This window comes from Budorcas taxicolor, chromosome 2, assembly GCF_023091745.1.
Source record: "Budorcas taxicolor isolate Tak-1 chromosome 2, Takin1.1, whole genome shotgun sequence".
In the NCBI taxonomy this organism is placed as follows: Eukaryota; Metazoa; Chordata; class Mammalia; order Artiodactyla; family Bovidae; genus Budorcas; species Budorcas taxicolor.
The window spans coordinates 63510382-63530999 of record NC_068911.1 but is presented as its reverse complement, the minus strand read 5'-3'; the positions used below and the strand labels follow the sequence as shown (position 1 = coordinate 63530999).

Genomic DNA, 20618 nt, shown 5'->3' with positions numbered 1-20618 from the left:
TCAGCTAGACGATCACAAATCACTAAATATTTTCTCTTTTCAGGATGAGTAGGAAGTTTGTGTCCTTTAACCAGGGAACAGCTGGTGGTTCCTATGCTGCCCTCTGCTCTCCCCAGGTCCATGTGGCCTCTGAACTGTTATGTTTCATCAGGAGGACTCTCAGAGTGCTTGTGCAAATGCATCTAAAGGTCCACGGGTTAAGAGTCTTCATCCTTACAAAGGAACATCCTCTTTGTTCCTTTAGTAATTCTATCTTACATGTTCCACACACTCACACAATACTGAGCTAATTACAAGTATGCAGATTTTGCAACAGAAGCAGACTAATGATGCATTCATTCATTCAACTAACAAGGACTGAAAACTGTTATGATGCGAGGCTGTGAGCATGTGGGGTATGGAGATAAAGAATGGCTCTCACCCTCGGGAAGCTCACAGTCCCTATAACTGCACAGGAGACTTTGTCCACACTTTCATTAACAATGCTCACCTTTCTGCAAGCAAGGTGCCATCTTAGTATTCACAGAATGGAACATGATACTAACTCTATTTTGAGTTTCCTTTAGAATAAAATCATTTAAACAAGAATGCTTCCATTTCCATATGGTTGCTTCAATTACACTGTTAGGTTGGGTCTCTGTCAGATTTTCTGAGACTACAGGACATCCTGGTGCTTCCTCTCTCAGGCCGAGGCTCACTGAGAATGCTGCCTGCACCTGCCATTACTCACACACATGTTAGGAATCTCCGAGCACTGCAAGAGTGAAGTCCATGGTCAGAAAACTTGATGAAAGTGGCAAATATTGAACTGTTAGGATAAACTTTATCAGAAAGTATTAGACAGAATACGAGTTCTTTGGGATGTAAAATGGCATTATGGGCAGAAGTAAAAAGGGTCTCAGAGTTAAATACACTTGGGAAATGCTGGGTTTAAGAAGGTAAACTGTTTAGATACTGTAGGATTTATCTGTGGCATCAGGGTGTGAACATATGTGCTCTGATTCTGCAGGAAAGGAACATACTATGCAGTATTAACCAAACTTACTTGATCATTAAGCCATTTTTTAAAAGACAACATGTGTTCCATGTAATGTACTTTGTGTAAAGGGCATGCTGACACTTCTTCATGTAAAATGTGGAAAAAACGCTCCAATCAATCACATATGGAAAAAAAATGACTTTAATACCACACCTCATTTTAATTGTCTGTGGTAAGTATATCCATCATATCAGTTGCTCTGGGGCACACAGACTGTAATTGTAAAAATATTACATATACATGGAGGGTGTGTGGAGACATGCAGAGAGGAGAGGAGGGGAGAAGAGGCTCCAGATCCTTTACACACAGGAAGATTTATACCTGTGATTATTTATGATGTTCATTATTGATTAGGTCATCCTAACATACTAAAGTTTTTCATTTGGGGGCAGGAGGCACACTGAGGAGAAGCTTATATAAAAGGAAAGTCAATGTGAAAATGGCTCTCCCCCCCAGGCATTCAGCACTTTGCACAGGCACCAAAAATAAGTGTGCAAAAGGAAATATCATAACTATGAGCTATGGACCCTCATAACTTCCCGGGATATGCATATTCTTTGAAAAACAGACTTAATGGAAGTGTGCTGCCGTGGCTTACAGGAAACTTTCAGAAGGAAAACTACCGAAGGTAATTAGGAAATTGAGAATTGTTGGGAGGTGGGGAGGAATGGGATTAGGCTGTCACGGCAGATTAATGTGCCCCCGTATTTCACTTCTGGGACCTGGCCGAAAGCGACAAGATGGGTTTTCATTCCCAAGAAATGAGTATAAGAGATTATGCTAGAAATGAATAGAGGAAGTCTCCTAGGAGAATATACTACAAAGCTGCTTGGTACTGATATTTAATCATCAGGGGCAGCTGTAATAGGGAGGGCAATGAGTGGGAAACACTGTCCCTGGAGAAAATAGGAGAGAGGTGTTAACAGCAGTTTCAAAGCACCATGGGATCGCTGCCCTCTCTACCTATTGATCATGCACTGCACGCACTCCAATACTTTAAAATTAAGAGTAAAATATGAAAATGCGAAGGTTCACTTATCAGAAAGGCTAAGAGAATAAATCACACTGTGCTGTGACTAAAATCACAACTTTTTATTGTAGAGGCATTTTGCATTTTATATAGTAATTTGTCCCTTGCTAAATGTCTTCTGTTTCTTTATAGCCTTACATGTGAAAAAAAAAAAAGGTAGCATATGCTTTGTCACATAATAATTGGTGCATTTAAATCCCATTTCCAAATCACTTAAAAGGCTGGAATTAGATGGTGAATACTTTAAGGAAAGGGACTATTTGTTACGCTTCTTTATTTCCCCCACAATGCCTCACACAGTACCTCGCATCTAGAAAGCACTCAATTGATGGGAAATAAGTAAGGAAATAAGGATATAGGTTTCTTCTGAGGGATTTTATTAATGGCAAACTTGCTGAGTAAATCTTTTCCTAATCAGTAAAATGGTAGTTCCTTCACCATGATGTCAAAGGGTCTCTTTTCAGCATTTATTGAGGAAAAGTTTAACTGAGGTGGAATGGTGGTGGCATCTGGTGTTCTAAGCTCAAATGAGACTGTAAGGGAGGGGCAGGGCTGATGGAGGTGCCATGGGCTGGTAAACTGTGTAAAAGGCCAACCATTGTGAGGAAACAGCTCAGACCATCTTAGAACGCAGAGTTTTGATCATGTGGTGTAAGGATGCAAAAAGTTTTTTTGAATTCTAGTATCAGAGCTATCATAGCTATCTCATATGTATGAAAACTGTTCAATATTACCCAAATCACTTGAGATTTGGGGACCTCAGTTTCCAATTTTAAAAAATTAAGCCATATGAAAAAAATTTTGAAAATTAAGGAATATGACTACCAAGATCTAGTTGAGTTCTACAATTTCTACAGCTCCACGCCTTGATTTTCTGGATGTCAAAATGCATCTTAGTTTTCCAGAGCTCACATATATCACAAGCCAGCCAACAAATTGGAAGTTCAAAAGCCTAAAATACATACCACAAAGTCATGAAAGAAGGTGGAATAAAGTGGTTAAAAAACGGCCTTGGAGTCAGATAGCCCGGGTCCAAACACTACTCTGCCACCCTCTGGATGGGTGAATTTGGGCAAGTCACTTACTGTCCTGAGGCCCAGTTCCCTCTGTAAGATGGAGACAAATAGCTACAGGGATATTAGTCGAGCACTTGAGAAATAACTGCAATTCTTCTCATTGTCTCAGGGACCACTCATAGCAAAGAATGGAAATGAATTAGAACCACTTTCACTAAAAACAAAAAATGTTGATTAAATGCAACCGGGACCTCTGAGCAAGCCCCACTGTCACAAACATGACTGGATTTCCTGGAAGTAAGAGCAGACATGGAAAACCAGGGATCTCTGTCTTCCTCTAGAATTGTACAATACCTTCTCTGCTCCTCTCTGAATACTGACTTTCTTCTCTCTGCAGATTTGCTCTCTTGCTTCTCTTATCCACTTGGGATTTGTTCATCACTGGTTTCCCCAAATGCAGCCTCAGTGTCCAGGCCTAAATGGACCTGAAGCTTGGACCTCAACAGCTAACTGAGTCGATATCATGGTAATCCAGGACCAGACTCCTGGGAGATAAGATATGATTAGCTGGGTGTGGATTCAGTATGTAGTCTTGGTCCAACGAGGTCAACTAGCAAGAAAGCCTGGCTCTCCTGGTGTGATACGCAGGCTCTCTCCAGGGTGGAGGCTGCTGTTATTTGAGTACATACATTGCGCACTTGACTCTTTTTAAAAGAACCTACAAGGTGCTCACCATTGCTTTATAGACACAATTCTTTATGTGTAAGTGGCAGAACGGTAGGGTGCTCCAGGAAGTCACAGTGACGGTGATGCCACTGGCCTGAGAGAGAGGCATCCTAAGACACTCACAGTAACAAAATGCAGGCCAGAAACTCAAACACAAGGAACTGTCAGACCCTATAATCAAAGTGTATACAGTTTACACTTCAGCAGGCCCCAGGGACACTACTGTCATTAGTACAACATCAAACCAACGTATGTAAAAACTGTGTTTTATAATAATCCGTAAAAGATTGCACTTGTTTAAGAAGTCAGGAAACTTTACTGAAAAGCAATATTAAAATAGTTAAAACCTCATCCATTCATGCATTTATCACTCATTCACTCAGCAAACATTCCTTGTGGGGTTATCATGCCCTTGGTGCTTGTACACATCATAGGTACTGAAGAAGAAGGGGAGACACATCCGTTAATCAGCAACTAATGTGGTGTGAGATGTGCAGTTCTGAAACATAGCCAGGGCATGATGTGGGCACAGAAGACTGATGCAGTGAAGGTCATCAGGGATAGAATCTGGGGAGTGGGGGTTGGAGCTTTCAGAGGAGGCTGGGGGAAAGAAGAGGAAGGGCGTTCTGGGCTGTGGAAACAGCAGACTGGGAGGAGAGAAAAGGAAACTAGCTAGATCCCATTGAGCACTTTAAGTAGCCCTTTGTGTCTCAACCTGGATGCATAGGTCGGGGCGGGGTGGCAGGTGTGAGTGCTGCGCTGGAGAAATGGGCAAGAGCCTGATTGAGAAGGACATTACGGGCTAAACTAAGGAACTGGAACATTATCCTGAGAGTCACAAGAGGCCAGTGAATGTCTTTTAAGTAGGGGAGCAATCCTATGAGATTTGTGAATTAAAAACAATATTCTGGAGCACCACGATGGGGAAGACTGGAGGAGGAGAGTTGGGCTGTTGGTTGTAGGAATCCTGGAGGGAGGCAGAGAAGCAGCGGTTATAATAAGGATGCAGAGGTGTCAACTCTGAGGGAATCTGAGTGACCTGTGGACTTCTGGTGGTGCCATATTGGGATGGAGAATAAGCGGAAAAGGACTGGTGTAGAAAGACTGGGGTTGTGGTGACGATGGGCCTTCAGATAGGAGGAGCTCCTCAAGCAGCTGGAAGAGGTGTTTAGAGATTAGCCAAAAATTAGGGTCCATAGGTATGGGTTTGGGGCCGATCAGCAGGTGGTCCAGCATGAAAGATAAAGCAGAGCAGAAGAAGAGGAGAGAACGTGTGCAGTGAAGGAGGAGCAAGCTGAGAAGAAAGGCTGGAAAGGTGGATGAAGGTGTCTCTCTCCCAGACAAAGGAAGAAAGAGAGCTCTTTGGCGGAGAGCATCACAAACAGTGTGATGGCAAGAAGGATCAAGAAAGGACCGGAAGAGTGTCCTATGGCTTTGGGAAAAGGGGCCTTTGGTGGCGTTACTGAGGGCTACTCCCCTGGCGGGCAGACCTGGAAGCTGTGTGGGAGGGAAGTGAAGACAAGGAACAGACAAGTTTCCAAGAAGACTGGCTGGAAAGGAAAGAAGAGAAAGGGAGCAGAAGCTCGAGAGAGAAGCAGGGATGGAAGTGGGTTTTTTAAGACGGGGAGAACTGTTCATATTAATAGGATGGGAGATACAGGGCAGAGAGAGGAAGATGGATGGAGCAAGGTCCTGGAGGAGGGAGGGAGGAAGGGACCCAATGCTGAGGTGGAAGGATTAGCCTCAGACACGAGGAGGGACAGCCTTTTCACAGAGATAGGAGGGAAGGAGGAAAGGATGGGGCCAGACAGATAAGTTCGTTCGTGGCAGGGGAGGAAATTGAGGGAGTTCTCGATTGATGGCCTCAATTTTCTCAGTGAAGGGGGAGGCAAGGTGATCTGCTGAGTGGCATTGGGGGAGGTGGTAGAATAGAAGGTGGTTTAGGAGGACGAACGTTTTGGTTTCTATAACTGCTGATCAGAATGGGGGATGGAGCTGGCTAGGGGCCCAAAGAGGCTGGTGGGGAGTTCTGAGCCCCTAGCTGAGTTGGGAGAGTACCTATTCGGTATGCCTCAGGCTCACAGCTGTGACATTTTCTCCCAAAGCCTTTAAAAGTCTGGACAGAAGAGCAAGAAGCTGAATTGTTAGACTGAGCCAGAGCTGAGTATTTGCAGAGTGGCTGTCACAGAAAGGTAAGGGGGTCTGGAAATTACAGGACATGGCAAAGAGCAGGTGGAAGTGATGGGCTTCTGCATTCAGAATGGATAGAGGTCACAAAGTCGATACTCACCTGCTAGATCAGGAGCGAGTAAAAGGGCCCAGGGCTCCAAGGCCTTAGTACGTGGGTGTTACAGGGGGAAAAACAAGTGGTGAGCTGAAAGGTCCCTGTTGACACACTGTGGGCCGCTGGGGTTTCAGATCATAGAGGAAGACCTGCTCCAGGGGCTTGGAAACTGGTCACCTGAAAGCTAATCTTACCTCTTCATTGAAGATTCCTTAGTCTCTCCATCCCCAAATATTTTTCCCTCAAGCCTCTGAAGTCCCCTATCATGTTGTTTGCAGACAGGTAGTAAAAAGCACGTTAAACTGGAACCTGAATACGAGAGCCAGGAGACCTGGGTTGGGTTTTATTTCCAGCACCGGTGAGTTCTGCGGCCTTGGCGCCAGTGGAGCCGCCAAGCAGTGGCCTCCTGGACCTGTCCTGCTTGCTCGGGGACAGACCGCTCTGTCCACGCCCAGTGTGTGCACCTCCACCTCCCCTGTGTTGGTGGAGCTGCTTGGCTTGTTCCCACCTTTCTGTGGGATGAGGCTTGGCAGGGACAGAGACCCTCTTCCTCCTCCAATGTCACTCCATTTCACTGCAGTTTATACAATACCCGACATCAAAAGAACCCGGAAGAAATTCTACTGGGGAAGGAGGAGATCTTTTGTTTCATAAAATTTCCACTTTTATTTTAATAGTCTCAAAACCAGACTTCCAGGGTAGCAAATCCAAGAAACCTTATGATCCCATGAAGGCAAACATTCTGGGAGGAAAAAAAAAATAGGCCCTTTAAAAATCTGCACTTTGTTATCCGACTGAGGTCAACAGAGACAGACCAAATCAACAAGCATGACATGAAGGGCAAATTTGCAATTAAAAGAGGAATAAGGAATTATAAAGATGGATGAGCCCCGTGACACCCGCGCCCAGGCCTGCGTGGCCTTGGCCTCAGACGCCAGAAATTAATGCTTTACTCTTTAGCGCGCGCGTCACCTTTGGCTCTGAACAGAAAGGCAAATGCGTTAAAATAACAACAATTAGAACACTTACTTAGCTTGGAAGGCATTGTTGGTTCCCCTGTGGTCGAGGTCATGACACAGGCATCCCACAATCACCGCTAAAATTTCCACCTCGGTCAGAATCTCTTGAAACCCGGCGGTCTGGGAAGATGGGAGAATGGCCACAGTCACTGCTCGCGGCAGGGAGGAAGGCCGAGGCTCGTCTGCTGAGCAACCATCAGCTCTGTTGTCATACCCACATCATTTAAGGGAATGATTAACTGCCACCCCTTCGACTAGTGAGTTGGGTGGTCGGTTGCACAGCCCACGGTCCCCGCGGTGATGAATTAGCCGGCACGGTGGCCCGCCCTGGCTGGCACACCAGGACAGAGTTCAGACTATTTCGTTCCCTTTTTAGAGAAGAAGCTGTGCTGTCTAGATACAGTGACAGTCTGGCAAAGGCCTGGAGCAAAATGTGTTTTGTGATTTGACATTTCAAAATGATGAGCATCTAGGGTTAGGGATAGAGAAGGGGCTGTGAGTTTAGAACTGAGTGGTGTAGCCACCAGATGCCATTTAAATGAAAGTAGGCAAGAGAAAATGCCTTTAAAAATATGTGTGTGTGTGTGTATCTATTAGAAAAAGGAACTCAGAAGTACTCAAATTGTTACATGATAATATTCTAGAAGTTATCTTATAAATACCTTAATTCACATTAGCTTGGAGGACAGGTGAAATTTCAGATAAGCAGGGCCTGTCTTGAAAACTAGAATTTGGCAGAGGATTAGGCGATCCAGACGTCGGATCAGGTGGAGGATCCATTACGTGCAGCTCTTTCTGATCCTCGGGCAGCTTGCTTGTGAAATGCATAGGTGTGGTGTGATATCTTTGGGGAGCAGGGTGGTGTAATTACACAACCAGGAGCAGCCGTGCTTCTCTGATTCCTGCTGGCCTTTCATTAGTTTAGAAGAGAGAGGGAACTTATAGAAATACAGGGCTATGCATTTGCTTGATCTAAGGCCTTTCTGCCCCCTCCTCTTCAACTTGTAAGCCTCCCCGTTCAGTACTTATTAAAATCTTTATCAGAGGGCAGGAGAAGAGGAAGGGTAGAGTTCAAACTGCTTCCGTTTCCATCTGCATTTTTTCTCCACATCTAGGATCACCAGCTAATATCCGTAAGACAGTTCTCTTATAGCAAAGAACACTTTGTTTTTTAGTTAATTATGTTTTTATTGTAGAAATAACTGAATAAGAAAGTTTCTGTGTTGACAACTCTATTTTAAAAGATTTCTACATTAGGAATACATATAATTTCATCTGCATAGCAAATAGGAATGTTTATAAACTATCTGGGCAGGATAAAGTAGTCCATAATCTAAGCTGTGTGTGTCCTTCATTTTAAAATTCAGAGCTGGCTATTGGTTTTAAGTTAATTTTATTTTATTGAAGGCATTACTTGCAATAGTTTTTAAAAATTCAATTGTAGTTAGAAACTTAGAACCAAAACCAATAGTCCCTCATCCTTCCCCTATCCTGATTCCCAAAGGCAAGCACTTTCCATTTTCTTTTTTTGGTCTAGTTTGGTAGGTATTTTCCTCCATATTACTGTATAGTAGGTGCGCATCATTAGCCCTTGGTTATTCAGGGGTTTCCCATGTGACTATAGTCCTTCCTGTGTGCCAGACACTGTCCTAAGAGAACCGTAACCATTTAACATACTTCTACATCTTTGGCTACAAAGAATGTAATTAATATGATTTCGGTATTGACCATTTGGAGATGTCTGTGTGTAAAGTTGTCTCTTGTGTTATTGCAAAAGGATATTTGCTGTGACTAGTGCATTTTTTTTGGCAGAATTCAGTTAACCTTTGCCCTGCTTCATTTTGTTCTCCAAGGCCAAACTTGCCTGTTACTCCAGGTATATTTTGACTTCCTACTTTTGCATAAACAAAGAAAAGCAGAGACGAAGGTCCATATACTCAAGGCAATAGTCTTCCCAGTGGTCACATACGGTTGTGAGAGCTGGACCATAAAGAAGGCAGAACACCAAAGAATTGATGCCTTCAAACTGTGGTGCTGGAGAAGACTCCTGAAAGTACCTTGGACAGCAAGGAGATTAAGCTAGTCAGCCTTAAGGGAGATCAACCCTGAATATTCACTGGAAGGATTGACGCTGAAGCTGAAGCTCCAGTATTTTGGTCATCTGATGTGAACAGACGACTCATTGGAAAAGTCCCTGATGCTGGGAAAGATTGAGGGCAGGAGAATAGGGTGTGAGAGGATGAGATGGCTGGATGGCATCACCTATGCAATGAACATGAACTTGTCAAACTCCAGGAGACAGTGAGGGACAGGGAGGCTTGGCGTGCTGCAGTCCATGGGGTCGCAAAGAGTCAGATACGACTGCGTGACTGAACAACAACTTACTTCTCATAACAGGTAGGAACTGTTATTATCTGCCAGTTAAGGTGAGGAAACTGAGGCACAAAGAAACTTAAGTGCCCTGGGTCTCAGAAAGTGCCTACCTGATGACCAATCTCTAAATATTATTTACTCAGTATCCAATGATTATATCCTTTGTTATGTAGATGTTTAGCTTCGTGGAGTCAAGATTTCTTTTAACATCTAAGTCGACTTACATCCTACACAACTCTCTGAACAGTCGCACCTTTGACAGGTCCCTTCCTGTCCTGGGGTTCCCTGCTTTGGCCCAGTGCTGACATTTGGCCAGGATTCTCTTGTCTGCTGCCAGCGTCCCCCTCCTGGGGTTGGCTTCCTGTCTTCTGCATCCCACATCTCTCTCTTTCCTTGTTTCCTCTCTCAGTTTGTGGGAACATATCTGCCAGTATCTTCATGAGAAAGGATGTTAATACTTCTTTAACACTGAGAAAGTTGATTTTTTAAGGCTTTGTACAACTGAAATGTCTTTAATCTATTCTGCTACTCAATTATTGGCTTGCCTAACAATTCTAGGTTGCAACATTTTCACCCAGAATTTTGAAGGACTGCTCTATTCTTTCCTAACTTCCAAAGTTGCCTTAGCGAAGCATAAATCATTCTTGTTCCTAATCCTTTGAATGATACTTGATTTTCTCTCTTTTAGAATCTTCTCTCTATGCCTGGGGTTTGCCAATTTCACAAAAATCTTCTTTGGTTTGGGACTTTTCCTCATCATTGCTTGGTAAACCTTTTCAATGTGAAGGCTCATTTTCTTCAGTACAATATTCTTGTCATCTTTTTTTTTCCCCTTAATAATTTCGACTTCATTATTTTTTCTGTCCTGTTTGAATGGCACTCCGATTGGTTTGACATTGGATTTCTTATATTCGTTTCCTTATTTTCCATTTCTTCTTTCCCATTGCTCATGCTGACTTTTCTCCTCTTACTTTCCAGGAGTAAGAATCTTTTAAATTTACTAGCATTTTCCTGCCTGCTGCTCCTTTTCTAACAGCATACTATTCTTCTTACATGGATGCATTACGGTCTCGTCTCTTTTGAAGATATTGATTATAACTGCTTTGAAATTCTCTTCTGTTCCCTGAATTGCCTATTTCTTCTGAACTCCTTATCTCTGTGGTGGTTTCTTCAAAGGCCTGCTATCCCTGGTCATCCACTTACGCATGGGAGTCCATGTTCACCACACACCCATGCATGGAGATGGTGTCTACACATGGCTGATCTCATCACTGCTGAGCACATGGCCAGGTGGTCCTGCTGTAGACCCCCACATGCCAGTGTAGAGACTCTGAACACTTCTTCTGGATTTTCCAGTCTCTTGCTCAGAAGGAGCATAAATACAGGTGTTGGAATTCTGAGAAAAGGGTATGTAGCTTCTCACCTTCGAGATGGAGACTTTCACTTCATTCTCTTACTTTCAAGGTGCGTCTCACCTAACGTTTCTTTTACTGGTGTTCCCAAGTCTGGGGCTCAGTTTCTCTGGCAAATACTCTGGCTTCTTGCATAGACAAGGGAAGAGTAGTTCTTGGACTACAGGGAGAGGGGATAGAAATATGGGGGCTCAGTGTTTTCCTCATCCCTCACTTCCATTCACCCCATTTCTGTGGTATCTGATCCTTCTAGTTCCTGAGCTGTGACAGCTTCTAGGAGAGTACTGATTCTCACGTGTACCCCTTCCTCTACTTTCTCATCCTGAAGGCATTTGGGTTGGACCTTCCTTTTCTTTGTTAATCTACAACTCATCCTCTTCTGATGAAAACAGTGGAATTTGTGTCCATTTCTTACTCTCCTTGTTATCTGGGGGGTGTTTTTTGAAAGGGATGCAAGTGTCTTTCTCTGTCATCTTGAAACTGTAAGACAGTTTCACTGGGTTTGGATCTTGCTGCTGCTGCTGCTGCTGCTGCTAAGTCGCTTCAGTCGTGTTCGACTCTGTGCGACCCCATAGACGGCAGCCCACCAGGCTCCCCCGTCCCTGGGATTCTCCAGGCAAGAACACTGGAGTGGGTTGCCATTAAAGAAAATCCTGAAAGTCTATCAAGCATGCAATACTTATACTGTATTCTGGAAATCAGTGCTGTAAACACAATGAAGATGTGCTGAAATTTAGAGAGATTGTTGCCTGTGAAAATGCTGCTGTTTAGAACGAGCTGATGAACTGGAACAGTAAGAATAGAGACGGGATAATGTCAACATAAGATAATTCAACTAGAAATTTAATTAGAAGATAAAATCGAATGCCATGTAATAGACTCAAGTTCAAAATCCGGAATCATTTTTAAGCCATCAGTTATCACCCATTGTATACTCTGTTGGAATATACTTTAAGGTCTTACACAGCCGACGACCCCGCCCCCTTCTTGGAAATTCAGCGTCTAGCTCCTAGACTATTTGTATCATGGATATTTTTGAGAATTTAATAAAAGCCATGGGCCTTCTTCCCAGAAATTATTCTATAACTTCATGGTGTTCAAAGGCCATGGAGCCCACCTCTAGATCCTCCCAATAAAGAATCGCTGAAGTACAGCACAGTCACATGCAGCATATTTACCTCTCTTGGCTGTGATACCTGAGTTACTGAAGCAGTACCTATCTCTTGACTGTGATTTAACGCTGCCTGGTAAATGGTTTCTGAGGGTCGTCAGCCCTGAGATGTGCCCACCTGCCACTGAGTGTCCATTGCCCCTCCCCCACCCCATCCATCTTCTTTCTACTCCTATCCATTCTGACCTACACTTGACACACACTGGGGAGAAAAAGTCAGCTGCCTGCTGAAGACAATATACTTTCAAAAGAGAACACAGTGGCAGCAGGAAGTACATTTTAATGTGTTTCTCCTATGCTTAATTCTATTTTTATTTTCAAATAAAATGATACGTTTGTTGCTACTGATCCAGTAACTAACTACCCATTATCCAATAATGAGTTTTGTTGACCATTATTTTACTCTGCCCTCTCACCTGTATTCCCTCATGGCCCATATCAGAAATGTAAAGCAGAGAATAGCATATATCTAAGTAAAAAGATCGGAGAAGGCAATGGCACCCCACTCCAGTACTCTTGCCTGGAAAATCCCATGGATGGAGGAGCCTGGAAGGCTGCAGTCCATGGGGTTGCTGAGGGTCGGACACGACTGAGCGACTTCACTTTCACTTTTCACTTTCATGCATTGGAGAAGGAAATGGCAACCCACTCCAGTGTTCTTGCCTGGAGAATCCCAGGGACGGGGGAGCCTGGTGGGCTGCAGTCCATGAGGTTGCACAGAGTCGGACACGACTGAAGTGACTTAGCAGTAGCAGCAAGTAAAAAGATAACCGAGGCATACAGAGCTAGCTTCCATGTCACCCTCTCCAGAAAAGCCTGTCACGACCCTCTGAGCAGGTCTCCTGGAACAGTGCTCTGCTGGGTTAGATGCATGCTGGGATAACCCTGCCCCCAACCACTCGAGCATATAATCACTGGGACTCTCAAGGACCCAAACAGTAAGACTGAGTTAAAGTGTTTCTTAAACTAGCCAGTGATTTCCTACCATTCTGTCAACATAGAATTCAAACCGGTGAGGCTATGCTGCCATGGCAAAGCTGATCCTGTGTGGAGTCAGAGGAACATGATGGGCAGAGGGAAACTGACAGTTGCTTTTTGACTCTGTGGGGCTTCACGGGTGGCTCAGTGGTGAAGAGTCTGCCTGCAATGCAGGAGGCCCGGGTTTGATCCTTGGGTCAGGAGGACCCCCTGGAGAAGGGAATGACAACCCAGTCCAGTATTCTTGCCTGGAGAATTTCATGGACAAAAGAGCCTAGTGGGCTGCAGTTTGTGGGGTCACAAAGAGTCAGACACGACTGAGCGACTAACACCTGTGGCTCTGTAGAATCCAGAAGTATAAAAAACGACCGCCATAATAACATTAGGTAGTGCTATAGAGGCGTCTTCACTCATTTGACAAAAATGTTCAGTTCTTAGTGGGTTTCCTAGTGGCTCAGATGGTAAAGAATCCACCTGCAGTGCAGGAGACCTGGGTTTGATCCTTGGATCAGGAAGATCCCCTGGAGAAGGGAATGGCTACCTACTGCAGTATTCTTATCTGGAGAATTCTCCATGGAAACAGGAGCCTGGTGGGCCACAGTCCATGGGGTCGCAGAGTCAGACACGACTGAGCAACCAACCCTAGTGTGTGTTAAGTAATTGATCTATCTGAGAAAAGAGGCTTGGGATAATACTGACAACAGCTATCACTTCTATAGCATTTAGTATGTGCCAGGCACTGTTCTAAACCCTCAGCTACTTTAACCCATCTAATCCTTACAAGTCTAATCTTTACAAGAATTCTCTGAAGGAGAAGCTGTTCTGATCTCTCCCATTTTACAGAAGAAGATATCGAAGCAACAGACGACACCGCTGCAATGAAATGGAGACAGGGTTAGACTCTAGGCCACCTGACTCCCGAGTCTGTGTCCTCCCTGTGCAACCCAGCCACAAAGGTGAGAGTGTATGTGCAGCTGTAGAGCTTTCAAAGACCTCTGTAATAGCAGAATGATGGCAGGATATTCAGGAATCACTTGGAGGGTGCTTTAGTCCACCACGAGCGTTATTCTTTATCGTCTGTTTCTGGCCATAGCACGCAGCCTGGGGGGGTCTCAGGTCCCCAGTCAGGGACTGAATGTGAGCCAAAGGCAGTGAAAGCCCAGAATCCTAATCCCTAGGTCACCAGGGAACTTTCAACAATGGATGTTTATTCTTGAATCGTAAGAGGTTAATAGTGCAGAGCCACAGGACGTCTTGAGCCAAACACAGCTCTGGTGCATCAAAATGTGGCTAATAATATACAGTGATTTTAAATGAGGTTTAGAAAGAAAAGAAAGAGACAATGGTTTGTGTACAACCACCCAACTTTACAAAATGTCTTAATACATTCATAGAAAAAGACTGTCAGGATACACCTCAAAATGTTACTAGTAGTGGGATCAGAGGTGACTTTAGATTTTTTCCTTTGTGCTGCAAGTTTCCTTAAAGAATGTTTATTCACTAGAATATATATACATTGTGTATGTGTAGGGCTTCCCTGATGGCTCAGTTGGTAAAGAATCTGCCTGCAATGCAGCAGACCCCGGCTCTATTCCTGGGTCAGGAAGATCCACTAGAGAAGAGATAGGGTACCCACTCCAAAATCTGTATGTGTAAATCCTTGTTTGTTTTAGAAATAAGCCCATGTCTCATCAACCTGTCCTAGCTTGGAATAAAATCGTGACATCCTAAAAAGTGTTCATTCATTCATTCACTGAGCAAATGTTGATTCAGCATGTACTCCTTTGCAGGCTAGAACAGAGCCCTGAAGAAGACAGGCCTGTCTGCCCCTTGTCGTGTGTATAGTCTGGTCATGTTTGCGCCCATCAGAACAATGCCCCTTTTCTAGTGAGAAGCTATTCATATCACAATGCCGGTGGCAGTCTGTGGAAGAAAGCGATGGAGAAAGTGGCTGGCCGCTCCTGCTTTGTTTCTGGAGATGGTGCATCGTGGTCTGCATGACCCTCGTCACCTGTGCGGCCACAGCACGGGAATCTGAGAAGGTGATGCCAGAATTCTGCCTTCGTGTTTCTTCTTGAACTCAGCTGTGAGAGGTACTGAATGATGAGAAAGTTCCCAGGTTCATCCTATTGATCCTGAGATCTGGCAGGTGATGGACCAAGAGGGAGGGAATCCAGTGATGTACTGGAAATTCCTGATAGTCCCAGAAGGTCCTCGGCTCAACTGCTCCCCGTGGATGCTGGCGACAGGCACTGCCATAGAGCCATCAGCACACTGGCTGAGGCTGAGAGAGAACGTGATGGGCTTCTGTAGAATCTTTCTTCTCTTCATCTTTCTTTCTTCTGAATAAGAAGAGCAAAGAGGGCCACTCAGACCATTCCGAGGCGTTCTGAAGGACGTGCATTCTCAAGGAAGTGCCTCCTCTAGAAGACTCTGCATGCCATATCCCTAATTGTGTCATCATGTCTCAACTGATCTGAACATGACTTCATACCCCAGGAGTGATGTGAGCTTGAGGCTGAAAGGCAGCATTTAATTTCTGGTATTTCTTAACTTCTGGTGTGCAGTGGAGAAGGAAATGGCAACCCACTCCAGCGTTCTTGCCTGGAGAATCCCAGGGATGGCAGAGCCTGGTGGGCTGCCGTCTATGGGGTTGCACAGAGTCGGACACGACTGAAGTGACTTAGCAGCAGCAGCAGCAGTGTTGCAGGGTCCCTGTCTGGGGCCTTTGTTTGGTACATAATTAAAATCAAATTTACTGTAGCCAAAGAGTGCTCGTTTCATTGAGGGTTTCATTGTAAATGCCACATACAGAGTGCTCACGTCTTCCAAAGAACACCCCAGACTGCAATGCTGATGGCTGGTCCAGCTGTGCTAGGTCATCCATCACATGCGGTGTCTGTCCGTGAAACTTAGATCTCCTAGCCAAGGATGGAAGATTCTCTGAGAATGGTGCCTCAATTCAGCTCACATGGTGCCCTCCCAATTCAGCTCACATCCCAGCTGAGTGGATCAGAATAATAAAAGAATTGTTAAGGCACATGTTTGGGCTTCACAGGCATTTGCAGCCAAGCCAGCATGCTTCTTTTTGGGACTCTATTTTCTGCTTCAAGATGGAATGGCCACCTTTCAATGTAAGGGCTTAACCTGCCTGCCAATACAAGAGATGTGGGTTTGATCCCTGTGTTGCAAAGATCCCCTAGATGAGGAAATGGCAACCCATTCCAGTATTCTTGCCTGGAGAATTCTGTGGACCGAGGAGTCTGGTAGTCCATGTGGTTGCAAAGAGTCGGACATGACGGAGCACACACGTGCATGTATAACATGTAAATCCTGGGGGCAGGTTGATGGATACCAACCTGTTCAATTTGCTCCAAAGCATTGGTTTTAAGCAGAGGACTTTCTCAAGCTTTCAGACGGAAGTAGATTTCACTTGCTTACCAGGAGTGCTTATGAATGAATTTATACTTGATGCCGTATCCTATCTTCTTTTTAAAATAGATCCTGTCTTTGCCAACAAGAGACAGTGGGTAATGAAAGCTCAGAGGGAGCGTAACAGGTATTCACAACGCAATCTTCCATTGTGGAGGGGAAAAAGCCTTACTTGAGAGCTTCCCTGGTGGCTCAGTGGTAAAGAATTCACCTGCCAATCCAGGAGACTTGGGTTCAATCCCTGGAATATCCCACATGCTACGAAACAACTAAGCCCATGCACCGCAGTTACTGAGCCTGTACTCTGGAGCCTAGGAGCTGCAGCTACGGAAGCCCACGTGCCCTAGGACCCATGTTCTGCCACACAAGACAAGCCACTGCAAGGAGAAGCCCGTGCACCACAACCAGAGAGGAGGCCCCGGTCGCCACAACTGGAGAAAAGCCTGCACAGCGAGGAAGACCCAGCACAGCCAAAACGTAAATACATTGTTAAAAAAGAAACCCTGCTAGATAAGCGGTTGCACCTAGATTTAGATCTAGACTGCATCGAAATCTAGATCTAGATTGCTGTTTACAGTAATGTTTGTCTGCCAATAATTGGATCTGCCAGGCTGAAGAAACAGCACTTCAGTCCTATTTTGAGGTCCAGAAACCAGAACCTTTCCACCAACCAACACCATGTTTACATGGCTCCTTTACCAAAGCATGTGATACAATACAAACCAGTTGTAGTTTGTCTAGTTTCCATGGGAGGATAGCTTGGGTTTACTTGGGAGGATAGCTTGGGGGTTTTTGTTTTTGTTTTTTATTGGAGTATAGTTTATTTACAATCTTGTGTTAGTTTCAGGTGTACAAGGCATGGGACAGTTTTGATCAAATTTGCTTCTCTTCGTTTTCAAGATGAATGTAGTCAAATATTGATTAAACACTGATTTAAGTCTGCAATGATCCTTTGCTTGTCAAGTTCAGAGTTGGGAAGACCTTACAGTCTACACTTAAGTACTTTTACAACCAGAAGCTTCTTGAAGGCACTTATCAAATTGCAAAATCTAAGTCATGTTTTGGACATAACTTCTCTCTGAATCTCAAATAATATAGCAAATGCTTACTCATGTAAGACTCAAAATGGCCAGGTACCCCACAGACTATACAGTCCATGGAATTCTCCAAGCCAGAATACTGGAGTGGGTAGCCTTTCCCTTCTCCAGGGGATCTTCCCAACCCACGGATCGAACCCAGGTCTCCCGCATTGCTGGTGAATTCTTTACCAGCTGAGCCACAAGGGAAGCCCAAGAATACTGGAATGGGTAGCCTATCCCTTCTTCAGGGATCTTCCCGAACCAAGAATCAAACCGGGGTCTCCTGCATTGCAGGCAGATTCTTTACCAACTGAGCTATCAGGGAAGCCTCTCAAAACTGGTACAAGCATATATGTTTGAGTAAATGTTTGTTGCATGAATTTAAAAAATGAATTGACTTTAATAATTTTAGTTAGTTTTAACTACCTCCTTGACTTAATTTTAACCTACTTGTTATCCTAATTTAAAAAAAGTATCTATTTTGTAAAGTTAAAAACATATGAAAAATAGAATACTGTATTGAATACCCAAGTACTCGTTACCTAACTTTAGCAGGAAGCCACGTTCTGCTGCCTTGATTCATTTATTCCTTCACATGGTCTGCTTGTTTGCCAGACTATTTCAAAGCAAACCTCTGGCATCTGTCAATACTCTTCATTTCATTCTCAGGAAGTCATGATGTGGTCAAATAAAAATCAGTCAATGTAGCTCTGCTCTCATATTTCGATAAAATGTGTGAAAACAAATACAAATGGTGAAAAGAAAAATGGTAAAAAAGAGTATATATCTAATAAGCCTTTAAAAGTTGAATTTTTACTTCAATTTAGGTAATACAAAAGCAATCTACATGTATGCATATAGCAAGCATACTGTAATTCAAAAAAAGACAAAAGGAAAAACATATTAGATGTCTAACGTTTTCTTGCTTTCAGTACTAAGAATATGCTTTATTATTTTTTGAGGATAAAGACGGCCTGCTTTTCTGTGTTTAGAAATATAGTTTATATTTTATGATAAACTGCTAGTGAATTGAATAGAACATGGGGTGTGTGAGCACAGAGAGTGAAGATCACCTGGTGAACATCAATTGTGCAGAGAGACAGTCCTCTTCACATGCCACAAAGAAGCCAGACTGATGAATTTTGAGAATATGAAACCTCTTCAAAACTTACCCAAAATTTTCACTAGTCATCACTGAGCTAAACTTGAGCATGAGACTAGTGAAAAAAATTAAAACTTTATGAAGTCCCCAGCTTGACACCCTTAGGTGCCAGGTTTCATTCAGCCTCAAGAAAGTGCCACTACTGAGTCATAAGCTGTGGAAAATAGAGGCTGTGATAAATGGCCATCGCTCTGCTGCCGGGTCTCCCTGACCTGCAGGATTTGGCTGGAGTCATAAAATACAGAGCGACAGATTAAGCAGTTTACCAACACCATAAAAATCTCAGGAATAAATTCACTTTAATAAAAAATCCTATATTGTAACCAGGCAACCGCAGCCCTGAAACCACACACATTTCCTTACAAGCCTGTGTCCATAGGCAAGAGCTTGCACTTCCCCCCAAATGCCAGCATGATTATGTTCATACACTTTTACAATTTACATGTCCTAAGAAAAATACTCAGCTCTGGCTGATGGTGCGGGAGAATTTATTTTCACTGGAAAGGGAATGACCCATAACTCATGAATGGCAGCGCTTAAAGTGAGTTATGGAGGTTACTCTCCTGTCTGAGGAAGTGGATTGGATTATCCTTCTGCCCAATTGTATGTTTGATTATTAGCACACCAGTTTCTTAATTATGTGCTGCTTTGCCTTTGTCCTTTTGTAAAATAAATGTGGATAAAGGGAGTGTCAGCTAGAAGCATGGAGTGCCTCACTGGAGCTCTGAGAGGTGGCCAAAGAGAATAAAAATAGAAACCTTCTTAAATGACTAAAAGCCAGAAGTCTTAAATGTAATTTAGACACAGTATTCAAATTGATTAGCTCCCTAGTTAATTTACAGCACCCAGTGCTGATATTCTGCAAAAACATAAAAGAATCACTCCATTCCTCAATTAAAAATGTGTTTTCTTTGAAGTTACACCAGAAATCAAGGTCTACCTACATGACAAAGAATTGGTTTTTCTAATATGCAGATTTTATTAGGATAATGTTGCCATTAATTTTCAAGTAAATATAACTAGTTATTACTTATATTGATAAGGAAATGCAATGTAAAAATGATGTTTGATGATTACAAATGTAATTATTGTTTGTTACTTTGTTGTTGGTTACAGAATAAAACCATAGATCTCTTTGTACCTTACAACATTACAATCTACAAAGAAATTAGATTTCCATTGAGATTAGTAGTCTTGTTATAGAGCAAAAACATTTTATTTGAAAATTCAACTAGTTCTGTCCTTCTTTGGGTTCAGGGGGAAAGGAATTCTAATTGTGTTTCTAAGATCTCCTTGCAGAAGAAATTGTCTACCTCAAAAATCAAGGACTTCCCTGAAAACGGCAGATAGAGGACAGCACATTATCCTCAAGCTAGTGAACAGGATGGATTTTTCTTCCTAAACGTCCCTTCTGCTCTCTAGTTTGAATTATCAGTAAAACGACTTGGCTTATCTCTGAAAATAACCTTGTTGACAATCCAAATACGGACTTAAACGCGCTACCTCCACATTTAAGATTTAAGAAGCCCCCGTAAATGTCTGGAGGTTGTCAGTGTGTTTGCTGCGATACTTGATTATTAGTGTTTAACTGCCTTTCCCCACCAGCACCAAGCCACCAGCACCGCCATCAATTTTAATGTGATCACGTGCTCGTCTCTTTTCATATCCAGTGAATTCTGCAAGATCATAATATTCTATATGAACCCTAGCTGAACCTTAGTGTGATAGGAAGAAAGAACAAGATTTCTAGCAATGATAGTTGTTCATCATTTTATAGTTTTTTGAAAAAACTGGACACTGAGCAGCACAGTTCCCTGAATAATATTACCTTAAACTAAATCCACTCATTCAATGAATCTTTATTGAGCCCTACAGGATACAGGGCATGCCCCAAAGT

The 20618-nt window shown here is 43.4% G+C and overlaps 1 protein-coding gene across 1 annotated transcript in view; it reads right to left on the bottom strand.

The window, feature by feature from the left end:
• PDE11A (phosphodiesterase 11A) overlaps positions 1-20618 on the bottom strand; it is a 424511-nt gene that overhangs the window by 68516 nt on the left and 335377 nt on the right. The window contains exon 13 of the mRNA XM_052662664.1: positions 7125-7234. Within this exon, the coding sequence (XP_052518624.1) occupies positions 7125-7234 (110 nt within the window). The remainder of the gene's footprint in view (positions 1-7124; positions 7235-20618) is intronic.